Source organism: Syngnathus floridae, chromosome 2 (assembly GCF_059516105.1).
Source record: "Syngnathus floridae isolate MCC-2025c chromosome 2, RoL_Sflo_1.0, whole genome shotgun sequence".
Lineage (NCBI taxonomy): Eukaryota > Metazoa > Chordata > Actinopteri > Syngnathiformes > Syngnathidae > Syngnathus > Syngnathus floridae.
Genome location: NC_142414.1, coordinates 7,779,120 through 7,799,071, shown reverse-complemented (window position 1 = coordinate 7,799,071; position 19,952 = coordinate 7,779,120). Strand labels below are relative to the sequence as shown.

General features: G+C 48.1%; 2 protein-coding genes across 16 annotated transcripts in view; both read left to right on the top strand.

Moving 5' to 3' along the window:
* Positions 1–12,233, top strand: part of huwe1 (HECT, UBA and WWE domain containing E3 ubiquitin protein ligase 1) — a 29,849-nt gene extending 17,616 nt beyond the window's left edge. For 5 of the 12 annotated variants that reach the window (XM_088361583.1, XM_088361574.1, XM_088361548.1 and 2 more), the window contains 33 exons: positions 45–184; positions 261–336; positions 427–525; positions 600–727; positions 811–970; positions 1,104–1,332; positions 1,421–1,596; positions 1,671–1,760; positions 1,960–2,120; positions 2,222–2,264; positions 2,953–3,267; positions 3,338–3,545; positions 3,635–3,765; positions 3,867–4,087; positions 4,190–4,581; positions 4,660–5,320; positions 6,207–6,909; positions 6,996–7,090; positions 7,210–7,366; positions 7,437–7,569; positions 7,661–7,863; positions 7,946–8,175; positions 8,690–8,789; positions 8,881–9,030; positions 9,111–9,356; positions 9,527–9,644; positions 9,721–9,861; positions 9,941–10,228; positions 10,305–10,410; positions 10,550–10,667; positions 10,909–11,090; positions 11,170–11,360; positions 11,439–12,233. In XM_088361583.1, coding sequence (XP_088217709.1) covers positions 45–184; positions 261–336; positions 427–525; positions 600–727; positions 811–970; positions 1,104–1,332; positions 1,421–1,596; positions 1,671–1,760; positions 1,960–2,120; positions 2,222–2,264; positions 2,953–3,267; positions 3,338–3,545; positions 3,635–3,765; positions 3,867–4,087; positions 4,190–4,581; positions 4,660–5,320; positions 6,207–6,909; positions 6,996–7,090; positions 7,210–7,366; positions 7,437–7,569; positions 7,661–7,863; positions 7,946–8,175; positions 8,690–8,789; positions 8,881–9,030; positions 9,111–9,356; positions 9,527–9,644; positions 9,721–9,861; positions 9,941–10,228; positions 10,305–10,410; positions 10,550–10,667; positions 10,909–11,090; positions 11,170–11,360; positions 11,439–11,541 — 6,494 coding nt within the window. In that variant the 3' untranslated portion in view covers positions 11,542–12,233. The remainder of the gene's footprint in view (positions 1–44; positions 185–260; positions 337–426; positions 526–599; positions 728–810; positions 971–1,103; positions 1,333–1,420; positions 1,597–1,670; positions 1,761–1,959; positions 2,121–2,221; positions 2,265–2,952; positions 3,268–3,337; positions 3,546–3,634; positions 3,766–3,866; positions 4,088–4,189; positions 4,582–4,659; positions 5,321–6,206; positions 6,910–6,995; positions 7,091–7,209; positions 7,367–7,436; positions 7,570–7,660; positions 7,864–7,945; positions 8,176–8,689; positions 8,790–8,880; positions 9,031–9,110; positions 9,357–9,526; positions 9,645–9,720; positions 9,862–9,940; positions 10,229–10,304; positions 10,411–10,549; positions 10,668–10,908; positions 11,091–11,169; positions 11,361–11,438) is intronic. The other 7 variants (XM_088361634.1, XM_088361610.1, XM_088361638.1 and 4 more) reach the window with 5 other exon arrangements.
* A 778-nt stretch (positions 12,234–13,011) lies between these two features.
* The window catches only part of l1cama (L1 cell adhesion molecule, paralog a), a 36,043-nt gene continuing 29,102 nt past the window's right edge, over positions 13,012–19,952 (top strand). For 2 of the 4 annotated variants that reach the window (XM_088358832.1, XM_088358808.1), the window contains exon 1: positions 17,994–18,174. The gene's annotated coding sequence lies outside the window, so the exon portion shown is untranslated. Of the gene's footprint in view, positions 13,196–17,993; positions 18,175–19,952 lie in introns of those variants that run through there. The other 2 variants (XM_088358813.1, XM_088358824.1) reach the window with 2 other exon arrangements.

Sequence of the window (19,952 nt, the reverse complement as noted above, 5' to 3'; positions counted from 1 at the left end):
GTGTTTGGAAGGAGCAACTTAGCGATCTCTGGTATCTGTTACAGGAGAATCTGGTGAAGCGGAGCCAGTGGAGGGCAACCACAGAGTGCAGGGAGCGGACAGCGACCTGATGGATGGAGAAACGGAGGGAGACACGGTGGTCATTGCTGGTCAACCGGAGGTTCTCAGCACTCAGGCTATGCAGGTGATTAGCATTTTTGATTAGCATCTATTGCTGTTTCAATACATGTAAGTGTGACACTATTTACACGTGCGTGAAGGTGGAGAATGAGTTGGTGGATCTGATTGATGAGCTACTTGAGAGAGACGGCGGTACCGTCAGTAGTGCAATCATAGGTAAGCCTTAATTGGAGGTCTGCGTTTATTTGTGCGGCGGAAATGAATCCGACAGGAAAGGATTCCTGACCTTTTTAATTTTCCCGTCAGTCGGGCGAAGTGCTGAGGATGAATCACAAGAGGACGTGCTGATGGAAGAGGCCCCCTCCAATATTAGCCAGGCATCCACTCTTCAGGCAAACCGAGAAGGCGAGTGTGGGGGAAGAACACAGTTTGAAGTTTTGTAAGCTGTACGTCTTTTAAAATTGCCCTCTTATGATTAGACTCCATGAATATCCTGGAACCAGAGGATGAGGAGCACACGCAAGAAGAAGACTCCAGTGGCAGCAACGATGATGACGACAGCCAGGATGAGGAAGAGGAGGAGGAGGAAGACGAGGAGGAGGACCCGGTTTGGATCATTATACTTTTTAATAAGATGTCGCATCAAGTGGTGTCGCTCGTCCAAACTCATGACTCTCACTTGCCCTTAAGGATGACGAGGAAGGAGATGAGGATGATGACGACGAAGGTTCAGAGATGGAGTTGGATGAGGATTTCCCTGACATCAATGCCGCCCCTCATATCCGCTTTGAGCGATTTGACAGGGATGATGACCTCATCATCGAGTTCGACAACATGTTCTCCAACAATGGTAAGCAGACCGCTGTTCGCTTTCGACACTTGTAACACGGCAGCCACGATTGGTCGCTAACGTAGACGGGAAACTGAAGTATATTGCGAAGCTTTTTCCTAACGTCGACCTCCGTTTTGTGTTCTTCCATCAGCTGACATCCCTCCCTCCCCAGGCAACATCCCTAGCGCCCACCCACTGATGGTGCGCCACGCTGACCACGGTTCCCTCACCCTAGGTGTGGCCGGCACAAGCAGCCGTCTGGCGCAAGGCATGGGTCGCAGCCAGCGGACGCTCAGGCAGCTCACTGCCAACAGCGGGCACACCATCCATGTCCACTACCCTGGAAACCGCCAGCCCAACCCTCCCCTCATCCTGCAGAGGTCAGATGCCTTGTTGACGTTTGATCTCTCGCACGCCCAACAGCCGCCTGCCCGTTTCTAAACATTTCCACGGCTCCACCGCATCTAGGTTGTTGGGACCCAGTGCCGCAGCAGACATTTTGCAACTGTCCAGCTCGCTACCTCTGCAGTCTCGCGGCCGAGCCCGTCTTTTGGTCGGAAACGAGGACGTCCACATCATTGCTCGCTCCGATGACGAATTTGACGACTTTTTCCACGAGCAGAGCAGCACGGGAGGTCAAGCTGGTGAGATGATTTTTGTTTTCGATGTATATCGTTGAGTTTGTAATTCTTGACATGTTGGTTTTCTGTTTTTCCAGGCACCCTCTCAAGCATTCCTACCGCCTTAACTCGATGGACAGATGAGTGTAAAGTGCTGGATGCGGAAAGCATGCACGACTGTGTCGCAGGTGAGCAAAGTTGTGACGCTTACTTGATCTGAATGCTGCAGCACGGTAAATTCTCTCACCAAAGTTTTCTGGGTCAAGCTCGGGATGATTTGTTTTTCTGTGACTCCTCTACTTTCCTGCTTTCAATGCAGGAGCACCAACAGCACGTTTTATGTTCTGTACCACAGCTCAAGATGAATTTGTGATGTGTTATTTGCAGTTGTGAAGGTGCCCATCCTGCAGCATCTGGAAGGTCTGCGAGACGAGGAGTTGGAAGAGCGCAGGGAAAAGCGGAGGCGGCAGCTGGCGGAAGAGGAAGAGTCCAAACAAAATGAGCGGAGGGCCTCTGGAGCTGAGCAGACCAGGGAGCAGGGCCTGCAGGTAGGCTTGCTGATGACTCGATGACGCACACGAGAGATGACTCGATACGCTGCCGTTGACAAACGTTCACTTTGTGTCTTGTTCTGCTTTCTCGCTTGTAGGGTTCTGGATTGGGGACTGTTAATGGTGCAGAAAGCACAGCAGGTACTGACTTGTGTTAAGTGTATTGTGTCTTCTTTTGAAAGAAACCACAGGAGTCGACAGTGCGTGCTCTGGGATGAGGTAGTAGTTTGTATAGTTTTAGGATCACACCAGATCTGGGAGATAACTATACAGTCTACTGTCTTTCTTAGGGCAGCGCCACAGCATCTCGGCCATATAGCCGGCAGGGGAAACATCTGCTGTCTGAAGACCTGAATGTCATTCTTTTGAAACTGGTTGTGTTGTGGTGAGGTAGTAAGTTGTGTTGTTGTTGGGGAACAGGATTGTACACCCCGTTCAGGAGATAACGATGCAACTTACTGCCTTCCTCAGTTCGACTGTTTGACAACATCTTGTGTTTCTATGTGCTCAATTTCACCCAGTGAAATTTCATGTGAAACCATTTGGGCCCCAAAACGTCACATGTTGGGTCATTGCAAGGACTTTGGCACCAGTTATGAGAGCTGCCAGTTATCAGGCGACCTTTTCGTAATGGTTTCAAAGGTCATGCAACAGAAAGTAGCCATAGTCATGTTTTTTTCACACGCTAATCTTCTCACATCAGTGTATAAATTGTCGTCGTGCTGTCCCATGTTAAATGATTTCACTCAGCACCAGCCATTTTCAGACCCTTTTTTACCCTCATTCGTGAGGTAAAACAATATTTTTTTTCCATATTTTTGTCTTTTAGAGGGTGAGCAGTCTCAAGGAGTTGCAGTGTCTTCTCTAGACCCACCGAGGGTGTCAGAAGGCTTCCTTACTGCGCCACCTTCTGGAGAGGTCACTCCCACTACGCCAGCCCCACATGAACAAGCCCTAGTTTCCTTGGAAACCGCAATCAATCAACAGGTCCACCAACCGATGGCTGACCTGCTGTTGGCCGAGTCGCATGCCAGCTCATTGGCGGCTCTGGCCGGCGCTCGACTTCCACCTTTGGCAGCAGCCGACAGGCCTAATAGTGAAGCAGAAGCATCTCAGATGGAAATGTCCCCAGCACCCACAATCGGTAAGAGAGGCAATGGCGGAGAAAGTAGTAGTGAGTGAGCTCTTTGTAAAATAATAATTCTGCCTTCTAGCCTCAAGCCTGGATATGGTTGAGACCTCAGAACCAACAGTAGTGGGTGTGTCACGACTGGAGGGGTCACCAATGGACACCAGCAGCCCCGCCTCTGCCACGCAAGATGAAGCCGTTGCCAACCCTGCTCAGACTGCCCTTGTGTCGCAAGATCTGTCTGCCAGCGGGGAGAGCGAGTTGACCGACAGGCAGACCATTACGGAGACTGGGTCAGGTTCTTTTTGTTTGTCAATAAGTCCTCTGTATACTGATTTGAAGAGAAAAAAAACATCTGAAGAAATGGTCTTCCTTTGATTAGCTCTACTTCAGTTTCATCTGCCGGTGAAGCAATCATCAGGAGTGACAGCGCCGACAGCCAATCCCAAGCTATCCAGGAAGAGCCTCTCCCATCCACTAGCAATGACGAAGAAGACCCACTTGCAGGTACAGGTGGTTGTATTATTTTTTTTCTTTTCCCCCACCGCACATGCTAATTTTTGAACTCGTAAGACATGACACCGTTGTCGCTGTATTTTCCTTTGTCTTTGCAGGAATCAGTCTTCCTGAGGGTGTGGATCCGTCTTTCCTGGCAGCGCTTCCTGAGGACATTCGTAGAGAAGTGCTTCAAAATCAGTTGGGAATAAGACCACCATCTCGCACGGCTGCTGCTACCAGCCTGCCCTCTTCTACTGCGCCTGTACTAACAGGACCAGGGGTTACGGAGGTCAGCCCTGAGTTCCTGGCTGCGTTGCCACCTGCCATACAGGAGGAGGTGAGAACTCACTGGATGACTTGAACTTATCAAGACAAGAGATATGAGAGACGGTTTGCACAGAATAAAAGGTTGGACTAAGTTTGCCGTTGATTATTTTAGGTCCTTGCCCAGCAACGAGCCGAGCAGCAGCGCAGGGAGGTTTCCCAACAGCCCACACAGGGAGATACTCCCCTGGACCCAGTTACCTTCATCCAGACGCTGCCCTCTGAGCTGAGACGCAGCGTGTTGGAAGACATGGAGGACAGCGTGTTGGCCGTCATGCCTCCCGACATCGCCGCGGAAGCCGCGGCGTTGCGTCGGGAGCAAGAGGCACGACAAAGGCAACTGATGCACGAGCGGCTCTTTGGTCACAGTTCGACATCTGCGCTCTCGGCCATCCTGCGCTCGCCAGCCTTCACCAGTCGCTTAGGGAGCAATCGTGGAGTCCAGTACACCCGACTGGCCGTGCAGAGAGGAGGCACATTTCAGATGGGTGGCGGCTCGAACCACAGGTAAAAGCGTCACAATCTTGTATTTATGGAAGAGCCGTTGTGCCTTTAGATGCTGATCACTTAATGTTGTTTCCTCAGACCATCCAGTTCCAGTGTGGATTCTTTGTTGCGCCTGCGCGGCCGTTTTCTGCTGGATCACGAGGCCTTGTCCTGTCTGCTGGTGTTGCTGTTTGTGGACGAACCCAAGCTCAACACCAGCCGTCTGCACCGTGTGCTCAGGAATCTTTGCTACCACTCGCAGACACGCGGCTGGGTCATCCGCAGCCTGTTGTCCATCCTCCAACGCAGTAGTGAGAGTGAGGTGTGTGTGGAGACCTCGCGCCTTGAAGATTCTCGTGGAAAAAGGAGCTCCCAGGGAGGCTGCGGCGCGAAAGGCTCAGCTGCCGCCTCCCTCTGCTCTTCCTCCTCCTCCTCCCTCGAGCTTCTAAACAGAGTGGAGTCTCGTAGTTCCAGCCAACTTTCTTGGCTCTCTGTGTCCATGGATGCGGCCTTGGGCTGTCGGACTAACATCTTCCAGATCCAACGGGTATCTGGTAGGAAGCATGCTGACCGTCACTCGGCTGCTGCTGCTGCTGCTGCTGCTGCTGCAGCAGCATCCGGAGCCCTGGGAGGTGGTATGTCGGGAGCTCCTGCTGGGGTAACCTGCGCGGGAGGTGGAGGCTCCACCGTACACATCCATCCGCAAGCTGCCCCTGTCGTCTGTCGACATGTGTTGGACACACTCATCCAGCTAGCCAAGGTGAGTCACGTATCCCTCGCGAAATCTGCTCGATGCTGTTGCTTGACTTGATGCGGCACAAAAGTGGGCAGGACAAAGATGAGCAAACTGACAGTTCGAAGGAGCCAATCAGCAAAGGGCGGACGTGACATCGAGGAAAAACGCCACGTCTTTTGAAATAAATGCTTCCAATGTCGTCGGCTGCCGGCTCTGCTTTCATTTAAAACAGAGTTAATGCTGAATTAATCAAACTTATCACAGCAAATACATAAATTTGACTTGTCGGTTCGTTTAAAGATGAACCAAGTGCTGGTGCAGCATCAGGTCTGACTTGCCAAGCTACAATTTTCCGAGCCCTTTCATATGCAGCATGCACTTTTGCAACATGCAAATATTTATTTGAGTACTTTGTTTAAAATTATGCATAGCTGCAATTTACTTGATTTTGCTGTTTTCCCGTGAGGGTAGTGGGAAGGCTTACAGCCACCCCTACCCCACTCTTCCCTCCCTTCCTCCCCCAAACTTATTAAATAACAATCGATGCTAACAAACACACAGAGCAAGGCTCATTGCTGTGGTTCCTTTGCTTGCCGCCTCGCAATATCATCCAACCATGCCACGTTCGTCGAATTTCCCGTGAGGGGCAATGTTATATGGTTGCATCGTAGCACTTCTATAAAACACGGTACGGAAAGCTTATCTTACCTGCCTACCATGGAATGTGTTCTTGTAGTGTGTATTGTATATGGCTTGCCTTCTCTTACATTTTTGATTTGAAAATGTTACACCAACCTGCCAAAATGTTGGCATGGAAACTAAAACAAATTAAAGCTGTTATGTATCCACTTTTTGATATTTGATGAGTACTGAGTGGCGGATTTTTTTTTTTTTTTTTCTGACACTGCAGGTGTTCCCCAGTCATTTCACCCAGCAGCGTTGTAAGGATCTGTCCGTGTCATCCTCTGACCTGGAGGCCCGACTTTGTTCGAGCTCCTCGGGCGTGGGCGGTATGAGCGGAGGATCAAAGTCAAGTTCCCAGGCTCAAAACAACCCAAACTCCAATGCTTCGGGCGCACAGAACGCTTTTGGCTCCTCATCAATCACTCCCCAGTCTTTGGGAATTTCCACCGATTTTTGGGACCTGCTTGTAAAGTTGGACAACATGAATGTCAGTCGCAAAGGAAAAGCCTCAATGAAGACCGTGCCTTTAGGGGGCAACGCAGAGGCCGAGGGACTCCAGTTAAGCCTGGAAACGTCCCCCCTTGGTCAGTTGATGAACATGCTGTCCCATCCCGTCATCAGGCGGAGCTCCTTGCTCACTGAAAAGCTGCTGCGTCTGCTCTCGCTCATATCCATTGCCCTGCCTGACAACAAGGCCACGGAGGTGCCTGCAGGCCACGCCACTCCACAGTCAGCCAACCCCAACCAGATCATCAGCTCGGCTGCCGCAGCCCCTGGCACTGCGCAGGGCACAGTGGCATCAAGCACCCAGCCCGCTCCAGTGGGCACAGTGGCCTCTGCGGGATCTGGGACCCAGAGCACCTCCTCAGGGACAAGTCTTTTAATGTTTGCGAGTTCCACGCCATTGCCGACATCCACGGTCTTCACAGGTAAAAGGAACAGCGGTGACGTTTGGAAACTTTTGTCATCGCTGCGAAATGCTGCTTGTCATTGATGTGTTCTCATTCTGTCACAGCAGCAAAAACAAAGAGCTCTTCAAGTAGCACGGAGAGTGACAACAAGATTGCCTCGGCTGGACTTACGGAGAAACAGCTTCAGCTTTCAGTAGAGGTATCGGAAAATACCATGTGTGGGCTTTGTGAAAGTTCAACTTCCAACGTTGCCTTGTTTACCGCTATGTCCTTCCTGTTTTTTTTTTTTTTTTAATACAAGTCTGCTCTTTGTTCAAGGTGTTGACTTCTCATTCATGCTCAGAAGAGGGTCTGGAAGATGCAGCAAATATATTACTTCAGTTATCCAGGGGAGATGGTTCCACCAGGGACACTGTGCTCAGACTGCTGCTCAGTGGCGCAAGACATCTTGGTTATACCCTTTGCAAACAAATTGGTCAGTGCTATGCTCCTGGCTTTTCGCAAAGCCTCGTACGCTCTCCTTAAACATTTCCATTTCCGCCCAGGTACGCTACTGGCTGAACTCCGAGAGTACAACTTGGAGCAGCAGAGACGAGCGCACGCAGATTCTCATTCCCCCGATGCACCTCCTGATGATTCGTCCCTCTCTGCCAGACTTAAGGGCAAAATGACCAGCAGGTATGATCGACGCAAAAAGTATTAAATGAAAGACTCATTTGTTCCACCTACAGTTTGCTCGACCTTAAAGGTGTTTGTCGTTGGGCCTCAGGTTTGATGGAGCAGAGAGCGTGGTGATTGTGGCTGCACAGAAGCGCACGCTTGGCGGACGAGAGCTCCAACTCCCCTGCATGAGCTCTCTCACCTCCAAGACGTCGACGCAGAAATTTTTCTTGCGAGTGTTGCAGGTGATTATCCAACTTCGCGAGGACACGCGCCGTGCCAACAAGAAAGCCAAACAGACCGGGCGAATAGGTGAGAGGTCGATACGGCCGAGAAAGCGTTGCGCAGTTGAGGTTCGGAGCGCTAAACCCCGCCCCTTTTGCTCAACGGATAGGCTCGGCCAGCCTGGGCTCAGCCAGCAGCATTCAGGCTGCCGTTCGTCAACTGGAGGCCGAAGCCGACGCCATCATCCAGATGGTGAGAGAGGGTCAGCGGGCACGTCGGCTCACACAGGCACCTCCGCCCACTGCCGCCTCGGTCGCCGTCGCCGCCGGATCGTCAGTCGCAGCGTCTCATGCCCCCGCCGGTGCTGCTCCCCCTGCTGGCACAGCTGCTGCCGCTACGGTTAGCATGGGCCGCGTTGACAGCAGACACTTAAGCTCACTCGGGCCTCATTTCCAACCGTGTTATCATTTTTGGTAACGTCGTAGGCTGGATGCAATTTCTGTGAGCGACTGATATGCTTTGAGCGTATTCATGCTATTTTATTGGATCTATTTTGCATTCTTACCTCCAAATGTGGTCTTGTTTGCAACTTGTTTCTGAAGAGTTGTTTTATGACTCTGCTCAGAAATGGACGTGTCAGTAACCCACCATGTGTGCTCTCTCAGCATGCTTGTTTGTATAACGTGTGAGGGTCCCTGCTCCAAACTCGGCAACCCCCTGATGATCATCGGCAGCAGTGGTGTCTGGCTGAAGTTGCTTCATGCTTTACCTGCTCAAGCCACAGTGCCCTAATCATTGAATCGCAAATGACTTAATGCATGCAGATAAGTAGCTCAAGTGTATTGCTAATTATTATCTTTTGTTTCCCATCCCGCCCCGTCTTTCTGGCCGTCTCCTGTTTGGGTCGCTACAGTCTGAAATGCAGTCGGTGTCAGAGGCTCAGGCGACTCAGAGAGATGACTCGCCAATGGATGTTGACCAGACATCTATGGAGCTGGACTCTTCAACTCTGGGTGAGTTATTCACACTCTTAAAAGGTTCCAATCTGTATTGGTATGTTTGGAGGCATAGAGTGGGTTTTTATATGTTTGTTTTTCTCCTCAGATGAGGAAGGAAATGGCCAATCAGAGAGTGAGGAGAAACTCCCTGACCTCCCTCTGCTCAGCGAGCAGCTCCTGCTGGATGAGCTGTGGGACATGCTCGGAGAATGCTTGAAGGAGCTAGAAGAGTCCCATGACCAGCACGCTGTCTTGGGTAGGTGGAATCTTCCCGCTATGCCGTGTAAGCGATGCTTTTTTTTGTCCTATTTAATTTCCAATGTGATCCCTCCGTAGTTCTCCAGCCTGCTGTGGAGGCCTTCTTCCTCGTCCACGCCACCGAGCGAGAGAGCAAACCTCCTGTCCGGGACACTCGGGAGAGCCAGCTTTCACACATCAAGGATGAACCGCCGCCACTTTCTCCGGCGCCGCTCACACCAGCAACACCGTCGTCCCTAGACCCGTTCTTCTCCCGGGAACCGTCCTCCATGCACATCTCTTCAAACTTGCCACCAGACACACAGAAGTTCCTCCGATTTGCCGGTAAGAGGGAATGAACTCGCTGGCACTGCAGCATTTCCGCGCTTCGGCGGTGGGCGTTGAACGGGTCCAACTCTATCGGAGTTACTGTAAATAACGGAATCGCCAAAGACCGTAAAGGCTTTACATATTTTCTTCTGGTCTGATGAGTTTGAATTCCTCTTTTTTTGTAGAAACTCACCGCACAGTACTCAATCAGATCCTGCGTCAGTCCACCACTCATTTGGCTGATGGACCTTTTGCGGTCTTGGTGGATTACATCCGTATCCTGGACTTTGATGTGAAGAGGAAGTAAGCCGGATGAATTTGACCTTCTCTCAATTCACAGACTTTCTTGGTGGCTGACCCGTTGTTGTTCATCTGGCAGGTATTTCCGCCAGGAGCTGGAACGCCTGGATGAAGGCCTGAGGAAAGAGGACATGGCTGTGCACGTAAGAAGAGATCACGTGTTTGAGGACTCGTACAGAGAACTTCATCGCAAGAGCCCCGAGGACATGAAGAACAGGCTGTACGCTTCCCTCGCCCAAACGTCCGCCCGAGTCGGCTCCATCCGGAAGCACGCCAACGTGCTTTTGTCTGTGTTGCAGGTACATTGTCTTTGAAGGAGAAGAGGGCCAAGATGCCGGCGGCCTTCTGAGGGAATGGTACATGATCATCTCCCGGGAGATGTTCAACCCCATGTACGCCCTGTTCCGCACGTCGCCCGGAGATCGAGTCACCTACACCATCAATCCCTCGTCCCACTGCAACCCCAACCACCTGAGCTACTTCAAGTTTGTGGGCCGGGTGGTGGCCAAAGCCGTTTACGATAACCGGTTATTGGAGTGTTACTTCACACGAAGCTTTTACAAACACATCCTGGGCAAGAGTGTCAGGTGATGCAAATTCAAAGTGATGATGAGAAATAATGTCAGTGCTAACATTTGTCCTGATGTTCTTCTCCCTTCCTAGGTACACTGACATGGAGAGTGAGGACTACCCCTTCTTCCAGGGTTTGGTCTACTTGTTGGAGAACGACGTGTCCACATTAGGCTATGAACTCACATTCAGCACAGAGGTGGGTGCCGGAAAATGGCTTGTCGCTCCCAAGATTGGCACACGAGCGCCGCTTGATAATGCTCTCGACGCGGTCGTCTGGAAGATAGCAAGAGGCGAACGGATTTCAAGAGCTTGCCGCTGCTCTTTTTACTTCGCAGGTCCAAGAGTTCGGTGTCTGTGAAGTGCGAGACCTCAAGCCAAACGGCGCCAACATTCTGGTCACAGAAGAAAACAAAAAAGAATACGTGCACCTGGTTTGCCAGATGAAGATGACAGGTAAGCTCGGGCTTTACATTTTGTGTGACATTCAACACCGCCATGGGAAAATATGCAATCAAATAAATCATGTTTTGATCGTGTTGCCGTAAAATGAAACACGGGCGTGACTTTCAAGGCGTTGCTGACCCCTCAGAAGTGTTATTGCTTTGAAATTGTATTTTCAAGTAATTGGGTGTGAGAAAATTTCTCTCAATGTGCGGCCGTCAGCGTTTAAGCTGCCTCGAACTATGTCGCGCAGGCGCCATCCGCAAGCAGCTGGCCGCCTTCCTGGAGGGCTTCTACGAGATCATCCCCAAGAGGCTGATCTCCATCTTCACCGAGCAGGAGCTGGAGCTGCTCATCTCTGGCCTGCCCACCATCGATATCGATGACCTCAAGGCCAACACGGAGTACCACAAATACCAGTCCAGCTCCATCCAGGTACCGTGGGATGTCCGTCTTGATGTCGTTGCGAAGCCAGCCAGGTGTGAGAACTCGCTTGTTTGCGTTTTGACCAAAGATCCAGTGGTTCTGGAGGGCCCTGCGTTCCTTCGACCAAGCGGACCGAGCCAAGTTCTTACAATTCGTCACCGGCACCTCCAAAGTTCCCCTTCAGGGTTTCGCCGCTCTTGAGGGCATGAACGGCATCCAGAAGTTCCAAATCCACCGTGACGACCGCTCCACCGACCGCCTGCCCTCCGCTCACACTTGGTAAGCAAACACGTTGCGTGTGACAAATGAACCCGTCTGCCGCCTCCAGAAATGACACGGTGTGTTCTCTGCGTGTAGTTTCAACCAGCTGGACCTCCCTGCCTACGAGAGTTACGAGAAGCTGAGACACATGCTGCTGCTGGCCATCCAGGAGTGCTCTGAGGGATTCGGGCTGGCTTAATCAATGAGACTCTTGAAGACACACACATGCACACACACACACACGCACACACCTGAATTAGAGCTTGACGACCCCACATAGTTAAATTTCTTTAACAGCGCCTGCATAGATGATACTGGATGACTTGTTTAATGGTGCAGAGTTTCTGGTTTCCAGTCCATACACGACAGATCAAAACCACATGGAGAATCTCGCGTGTAAAAGACACGCATGACATATGCGCGCTTGTCAGCCCCTCCCCATTTAAATGGAAAGGGCAAATGCAAAGGCGACTGGACTTATATAAGAGACATTTTCTTCATCTAGGTTGATTTTTCTCTGTACAAAAGGTTTGGGAGTTTATTGTTTCAACTTTTTTTGTTCCTCTGGCTGTGTAAAAAGAAAAAAGAATGTGTGAACAGGATGGTTATAAAACCTTTGCGTTGGTGGTTTCTTGTTGCAAATTTATGATCACAAGCCTTGATTTTGTTCGTTTTGTTTTGGGCTGAACAACTCGAGAAGTTCACAAAAATGCACTTTTCAAAAACATTTTGTGGCATTTTTAAGGAAGAATGGTACACTTGAAGCCAAAACCTGAAGGAGATTAAAAACAAAAAAAAAAACAAATTCTAGAGTATTTTTGACTATTAAATTGCTGACAGCCTTGAGCCTTTGAATCCGATTGGAATAACATGAATAAATGCATAAAATTGCGTCTTGTCTTTTTAAATGTTTTAACCTTAACCTTATAAATTACCAAATCCAGAAAGATGCTTAAATATTTTCGATGCATCATACCAGATTTATATTTAAAGTAAATCATACCCAGTAACGACACCGCCAGAAATGTTGCCTCGTGTTCCTTTCCTCCAAACGGCCTTGCTCAGGAACTTGTGTACCTGAATCCACAGGCTTCGGTGCTTGAAAGTGGGCAATGAAGGCAAGTTTGGTTATTTCTTCAGCTCAATTCCAGCAAATTGACTTCTTTAGCGTGACCAAAAAAAGGCTTCCTTAAATGTTTTAGGATGACTTGTCCTAAAACTTATATATTGTGTATAATAAATATTTAGCGTCTGCCCTGCTTCTGGTATTAAGGATTGAAAGAGCCAAAATGGACACCAATAAATATACTAGTAAAATGACATTGTTTTCATTGAATAATTAAATCTGGGTTAAGGTTTAAAAAAAAAACCCTTTAACGTTTCAAAACGTGTGACGTCATTTAAGGGCCGCGGCTGAGCAGGAGGCAAAAGAATGCAACGTGCTTCCTCGAAAAAGCAAATTAGGAGTTGACGCGAAAAATGTTCATTGGAGGGAATATGTGAGTAAACTCGATTCCCACGACAGTAAATCTTGATTTTTACAGTTGCTCTTTGGCCACCCTCACTGTATGGACAATTGACAGGACCGCCCACCGTGCGGTGGCGGGCTATTTAGGTTGAATCAGGTGTTCACTTGGCGGAAGTGTTTTTTTTCTCGAACTGTCAAGAGGAAGATCCTACTTTTTACTGACCGCACGGACGGACGGACGGATGATCCCTATGGAACATTTTGGAATCCACGAATCGAACGTGTTAGAATTATTATCAAGTTTGTTTTTAATAGAAAGTAAAACAAGCAGCCTTTGGGATGGACGAACGTTGTGGAGACGTGGATAAGCGGTGCATCTGGCAAGGTAAAGACTTCCTCGCGTTCAGCTTCTGTGGTGACAAAAAAAAATGCTGCCTTCGCGAGCTTTTTCTTCCAAAGATTAACTGAAGGCCTATAAATCATTAAAAGCCTAGAATTACGTCTTGAACGGACATATTTAAAATTTACAAAATAATTACTTGAGCGATGACTTAATTTTGTCAGCAGATTATTTTTTATTTTATCATTGTAGAAAAGGCTACAGAATCCTACTATGGTAACTTTTATTATGGTTCCTAATTTGCATATTTTGTGTACTGTGAAAAGTGTGTTCACGTGACTTGAGCATATACGGTGGTCAATTGTGACATGTCTCACATTATTTTATTTTAAGTTGCAACATGACACAAAAGTAAAGTACAGATCCACTACAACGGCCAAATATTTAAAGCAGGGGTCACCAACACGGTGCCCGCGGGCACCAGGTCGCCCGTGAGGACCGCATAAGTCGCCCGCAGAACTGTTCTAAAATTAGCTCAAAATAGCGGCACTTGTCAGTGAGCTGCATCTATTTATTTTACAGTCAAACCTCGGCTTTCGAACGTCCCGGTTCTCGAAATAATTGGAATTTGAACCAAAAAAATTCGAGATATTTTTGTTTCGGTTGTCAAACAAAATTCGGAGGTCGAACCTCGCGAGATGAGCCGGGAAGACCCGAGAAAACCCGACCGCGCGGCCTGGATGCCGACTGAGTCCGTTGTTATTGTATTTTCGTTACTTTGAGGATTGTATTAACCCCTAATCATGCCTCCAAAGAAAGCAAGTGGAAGCAGTAAAGCCATCCTAAAACAAAAAGACGCTCTTAATGCAATGCTACAGTGGGCGCCCGGCGTGCGGCGGTTGCGCGATCGGACCAAATTAAGAGCCCTGCGCAATGAGTTCCACTTAAATTTTGGAAAGTACATCAGGACTTTAAAAATATCTAGTAAATTTTAGCGACGGCTCTGTCACAATAATGCGACCAACGTGGTGCAGTTGCGCGGTCGGCGACGCGCTACGGTTGCGCGTTCGGCGGTGCGCTGCGGTTGCGCGATCGGACCAAATTAAGCTCCCTGCGCCCTGAGGTCCACTTAAAAGTTTTAAAGTACATCAGGACTTTAGAAATATTTTCTAAATTATAGCGACCTCTCTGTGACAATAATGCGACCAGGGCGGGGCAGTTGCGCGGTCGGCGACGCGCTACTGTTGCGCTTCGGCGGTGCGCTGCAGTTGCGCGATTGGACAAAATTAAGCTCCCTGCACACTTAGGTCCACTTAAATTTGGGGAAGTACATTAGGACTTTAAAAATATTTTCTAAATTTCAGCGACGGCTCTGTCACAATAATGCGACCTGCGCGGTGGGCGACGCGCGACGGTTGCGCGTTCGGCGGTGCGCTGCAGTTTCGCGATCCGACAAATATGCGCAAATGAAAAACTGCTTAAAAAAGGCGGGTTTTTTTTTGTCTTGAAAGGGATTTAAAAAAAAAAACAACATTATTTGTAATGGGAAAACCAGATTCGGAATTCGACCAATTCGCTTCTCGAACCGCCTTCTGGAACGGATTGTGGTCAAAAACCAAGGTTTGACTGTATTTTTGCTATTCTTGTTAAAATCACACTTACATGTGAACTAGAAATGACAATAATAACACATAGTAAAAGCCAAATTAAGCAAATTGGCTATTTCAGAATTGTGTGTCAAACTGGTAGCCCTTTGCCTTAATCAGTACCCAGGAAGTAGCTCTCGGATTAAGAAAGGTTGGTGACCCATGATTTAAAGGGTGCTTATTTTGCCGATTCTCTTTGAAATGAAAGCATTCTTGCTCTCTGGCACGCTGAGCTGTCAGAGTCAAGTCAGTCAAGCGCATGGCAGGAAACTTAATCAGAGTCATTAGCCTTCAATTAGCGACTGATTAAAGGTGGCTCCGAGACGCTCGGTTGACCTTGCGCTCTTACAACTTCAATGCCGCAGACGAGTGGATTGATAGACGCACGGATGACCTATTTTAGCCCAAACTCTTAAGTGATTATTAAATGGACTATAAAGAATCAACCAGATTGTGCATGTTGAGTCGTCTGCTGTGTGCACATTGCCCACTTGGGGGCAGTATAACACAGCCCCATTGCTATACATGGAAATGGTCGCAACTGTCCAGTCAGATGCAGGAATATTTCTCGTTACTTTTTTGCAGGCGATTGACAATGTGCCTTACTCTGTCTACATGTGTTGCACCACACTTTTTGTTCGGATATCGGTTTCTTAGAGAAGGGTTCGAACACCAAGAAGAATGCCAATGCTATATTTTTTGTATATATATTTTTTTCACAATCTGCCAAGTTGTGCTTGTGAAATAAGTTGCATTCATCTTTGCAACCATCCATTGGTCCATCTAGTTTCTGGTGATGTGGTATGCGTGTTGATCATTTTAATTTTGTGGAAAGGTTGACGAAGCTCGATTAATTAGAAGTGGTGCGCAAATGGAGCCGTTGGATGGCAGCCAGCATGCGCTCGGGTTCTTGACGCAAGCGTGTCCTTTCCTGTGCCGCGTAATGAGTCCGTCTATTGCCATATCAATATTTTGTCTCCAGCACGAGCGTATCCACCTTTTGCACGAGCAGCCTCTTGTCTATTTCCGTTCTTGTCTTTCCCGAGTTTCCCCATCCGCAGTGCAGCCGGCCATTTACGCGATTGCCTCCCCTCCTCCTGCTTTTAAGGTGATGAAAATGTCTCCACCCGCCCACCTTCTGCTGACTCGGTTGGATTTCCCTTCTCGGTTGAAGCCGTTCATTGGATGCGCGCTTTTGCGGCTCCCTCCAGCTCATCTCGTCCACGCTGGACGCTTAAACGCTGGAAACGAGCAAAGAGCTTTGCTAAAAGCTATCCAGCCAAGAGTGCGCAAAATGTCTCTTCTCAAATCTGCATTTGCACATATTTTCCCTCCGTTGATCTGTGCACGATTTGCCCGTGCTCGAACTGGCCCCGCTGAGAAATCGTCATGACTTCTTCCACTTCCTCATGACAAACTAAACATATCATATACAATTCGATTATTATCTCATTTTTGTACATTCCTTTACTGTGTTTTCGTGAACTGACGTCCACGGCTTTGAAATGATTTGAACGCTCCTGGTTGGTGGTCTAACCCATTCACCTTTTCAGGACGCCAAGCTCGATCACAAAACACAACTGCCTCACCGCAAAAGATGAATTTGTCCATTTCTGGTGCTGTTAATTGAGGGCAACCATGGCATGCACACCAACGCTACCAATGTCGTCCTTTAGTTTGCACTTGGTGTTACTGTTGTGGTTTTGACCCAGATTGGTTGACCTCAAGCAGGGTTGTTGGTTGGGCTTGTCACCTCTTTAAGCCCAGCGCCATTCATCATTCTTCCCTTGTGAAGGTCTCTCGCCCTATGCAGCTTTGGTCGGCTTTTTGCCGGCAGCAGATGGGCGCGCTGCTTGGCGGTTCGCAAGGCGGAAGGATGTGGCTGTGCGCTATGTTGCCATGCTGTTTCTTCTCCTGCTCTTTGTCTTCTTGGAACTGGGCTTTCACTTTTCAACCTTTTAAGTACTCAGAGATCTTCAGCCTTCGGAATAATGGCCTTTAAGTAGAACAGCATTACTCACAGCCTTATTTATATATTAATTTGTTATAGTCATCCTTACAATGTTGATGTTGGATAACATTCAAATTGCTGCAATGTAATCATCTTTGAGGCACATGAATGCATTAGATAGCATTTTTAATAAGTATAGAATTAAAATATAGGAATGTTTCAATTTGGGTGGTTTGACTCATGTATTCTTTGTCTTGGGTGAGGCATGACTAAATTTGCGGCTTATTAAAGAGCTTGGAACAGCTTGTTCCATGTTTAATTTTTTATGTTCCCTTGAATTGTAAGACATCATCATCAGTAGTTCATTTGCAGTCACAGGAAACGGCAGAGGTCCAATCAGGAGATCTTGATTGTCTCCTTTTCCGTGGTTGCCAGGCGACATTTATCAATGTATCACCCCTAGAGGGGCCGTCATGAGATTGGCTCATCTCGTGCAGATAAGAGGTGGCGTATTATGCCTCTCACATTTTAATTCAGCGTTATTGCATAATGTTCCTTGCCAGACGTTTCTTTAACCCTTAAATGCATAAGTGGGTTAGGTTGTTTTGAAATATCTTCCTAATAAAAAGTTATGTTTTAGTATTCCTCAAAAAACATGGCATTTAAAATTTTAACTTACCTTTTATACATTTTAAGAAATTGTAGTTTTTGTATTACGGCCCCAAACTTCCATAAATGGGTCAAAAATGCATTTTCTATGAAATCCAATGGAAATCTAATATCATGGAAATGAATGACGCTCTACCAAAAAGATAATAGCATTAAAAACACGTTGATTCTAATATGGCTCATTTTTGACCCACTTATGGAAGAGTGTAGGGTACCCTCACTTGTGAAGAGTTAATACTTAGATAAAAAACCAAAAGGCACAGAGGAGGACTGAAAGAGCTTCAATGTGGAGACTGATAACTTTTTTTGGACGGCCTGATATATTAGCTGGAGGAGATTCTCGGCAGTGTGCTAATTTTTTCAGCATGTGCTACTTTGATAGATGCGAGCGCAAGAAGAAGAGCAGCTGGATGTGAGGATGAGGAGGGGACGAGAGGACGGACATGGACATAGAGGGGAATAACCAGGGATCCACACGACGGAGCGAGGAGGGGAGCCGAAGCGGAGGCTCAGACGGAGGGGTGATGTCACCTCCGAGAGGCAGCCAATGAGGGGGAGGGAGGAGGGAGCGAGAGAGCGAGCGCGGCCAGAGGGAAGAGGGTGTGTTTTTCTATCACTGCAGCATCAGCACCGTACCGAGGTGCACACAGGCAGACAGCACCACACCAGGCCAGACTAGAGCAGACCGGACCAGACCAGGCCAAGCGGCAACAGATCCGCTTGAGGACTCACCAAAGGAAAGAAACATCGTTGCGAAGGTAAGAGCAGCTTTGGTTGTCCAGACACTTTGGAGGTTGGAAAAAAAAAAAAGGACGTCTGATGGGTTGCCTCATGAGGCTGCAGAGGTGCCATCACACCTTTAGCGACTTGCGGATATTTCACAATTCATTGTCTGCTCTGGAGGGAAGTAGTCTTTATTTTGAATGACGTTATCGTGGCGCTGTCATGTTAACACAATTGTCAACACGGCTTTGCAGCCATACCATGATGATGGTGATGATGGCGATATGCATATCGGAATGATTGGTGTGACGATCAGGATGATTCATGTCTGCACCTGTGGCAGACATACAGCTGTCCATCTGCTTCACGAGTGTGATTTCTTTTCTGTCGCGCCCGCATGCAACAGGGTCTCACCTGACATTCTTCATGCTGCCATTTTGCAAAAGTGAGCTTTCATAAAGGTGCGGTTGCGTTTTGCCTATGCTTTGAATATCCGGGCCTTTGCGAGCAAGGCGACGCAAATGCCATTTTTCTGCCTTTAAAATCAATGCCCATTTTCTGCCTTCTTTCCCCTCCCCCAGCTAATCGCCGAGCGGCTCATTGATACGTGCGAGCCGTCGCCGCAACAGGCTGCAACACTTTTCATTCAGATGATGCGTTACGCTGACTAGCGTTCCTCTGGGAACGACACATACTGAGCTCCGGCGGGAAGAAAGTGACCCGAGGTTCAAATAAGGGCCGCCGACATAGATGCAGGCGCCGGGGAAGAGAGAGATGACAGGACGTGAAAATTAGGGTGGGGCAGCCAGCTGGAGGTGTGCGTGCACGTGTCTGTGTGTGTGTGCATGTGTGTGCGCGTTGGTGTGTGCACGTTGGTGTGTGCGTGTGTGCATGCAAATTAGGCACTCACCTGGCCTCCTTCTGCTCTTGCCGTTTTCTGCATCCTCACTTAGGCAAATGCAAGCCGCCCCAATTGTATTGACGAATTAAACGCTTATTCCTAAAAATATAGCTTTGTCTATAATTGTCAAACCAAACATCAAATTCCATGACTTACAAGTTGTGTATTCGAAATGACCACAAAGCAGGAACGTTTGTTAGCTTCATGCTACCAAATATTGCGAAACGTAGTCGACGGGCTAATGAATAGCATCGATGTTGGGTAGCACAATTCGCCTCAGCAGCGAAAAGTATCATACTTGCGGGCGTATATTCTTTATCCTCTGTGATAAACATAGAATTCCTACTGCAGCTGAATGATGCTTTGACAGTCTCCTCCATCTCAATTTTTAGCTAATTGTCTGTATCGTACTGCCCTCTAGTGGCCGAGACGTGCATAGCAGAAGGAGCTTTGTGCTCGTAAGGAGTTGTCATACAGTTTCATTTTTGTTCTGTTTTGTTCTCACCATGTTTTTTAATCATGAAACCAACAGATGCACATCTGGTATGTTTTCCAACGAAGCCAGTTTGCAGCATTGCACAATAAAAAAGAATAAAAAAGATGCATCGTCATCAATTATTAAAGAATTGTGCAAAACCACTAAATTACACACAACTAGGTCACATTATCTTTTCGAAAAAAAAAAAAAAGAAGCATTGTGCAACAAAGCCTAAAACAAAGAGAATCGCATTGTTTTATTTGGATGGCAAAAGCAACTTTTGTTGATGGGGGTGCCAATGTCAAGCAGAGGCTGGCGCCCATCCAAACGTTTTCGCTCTTCCAGTAAGTGTGTAGGAGGAAGGAACACTTTGTTTTCCCCTGTTTCAGCCTCAGGATGCTTTCTCCTCCACCACAACTGCATGGGCGGATTTC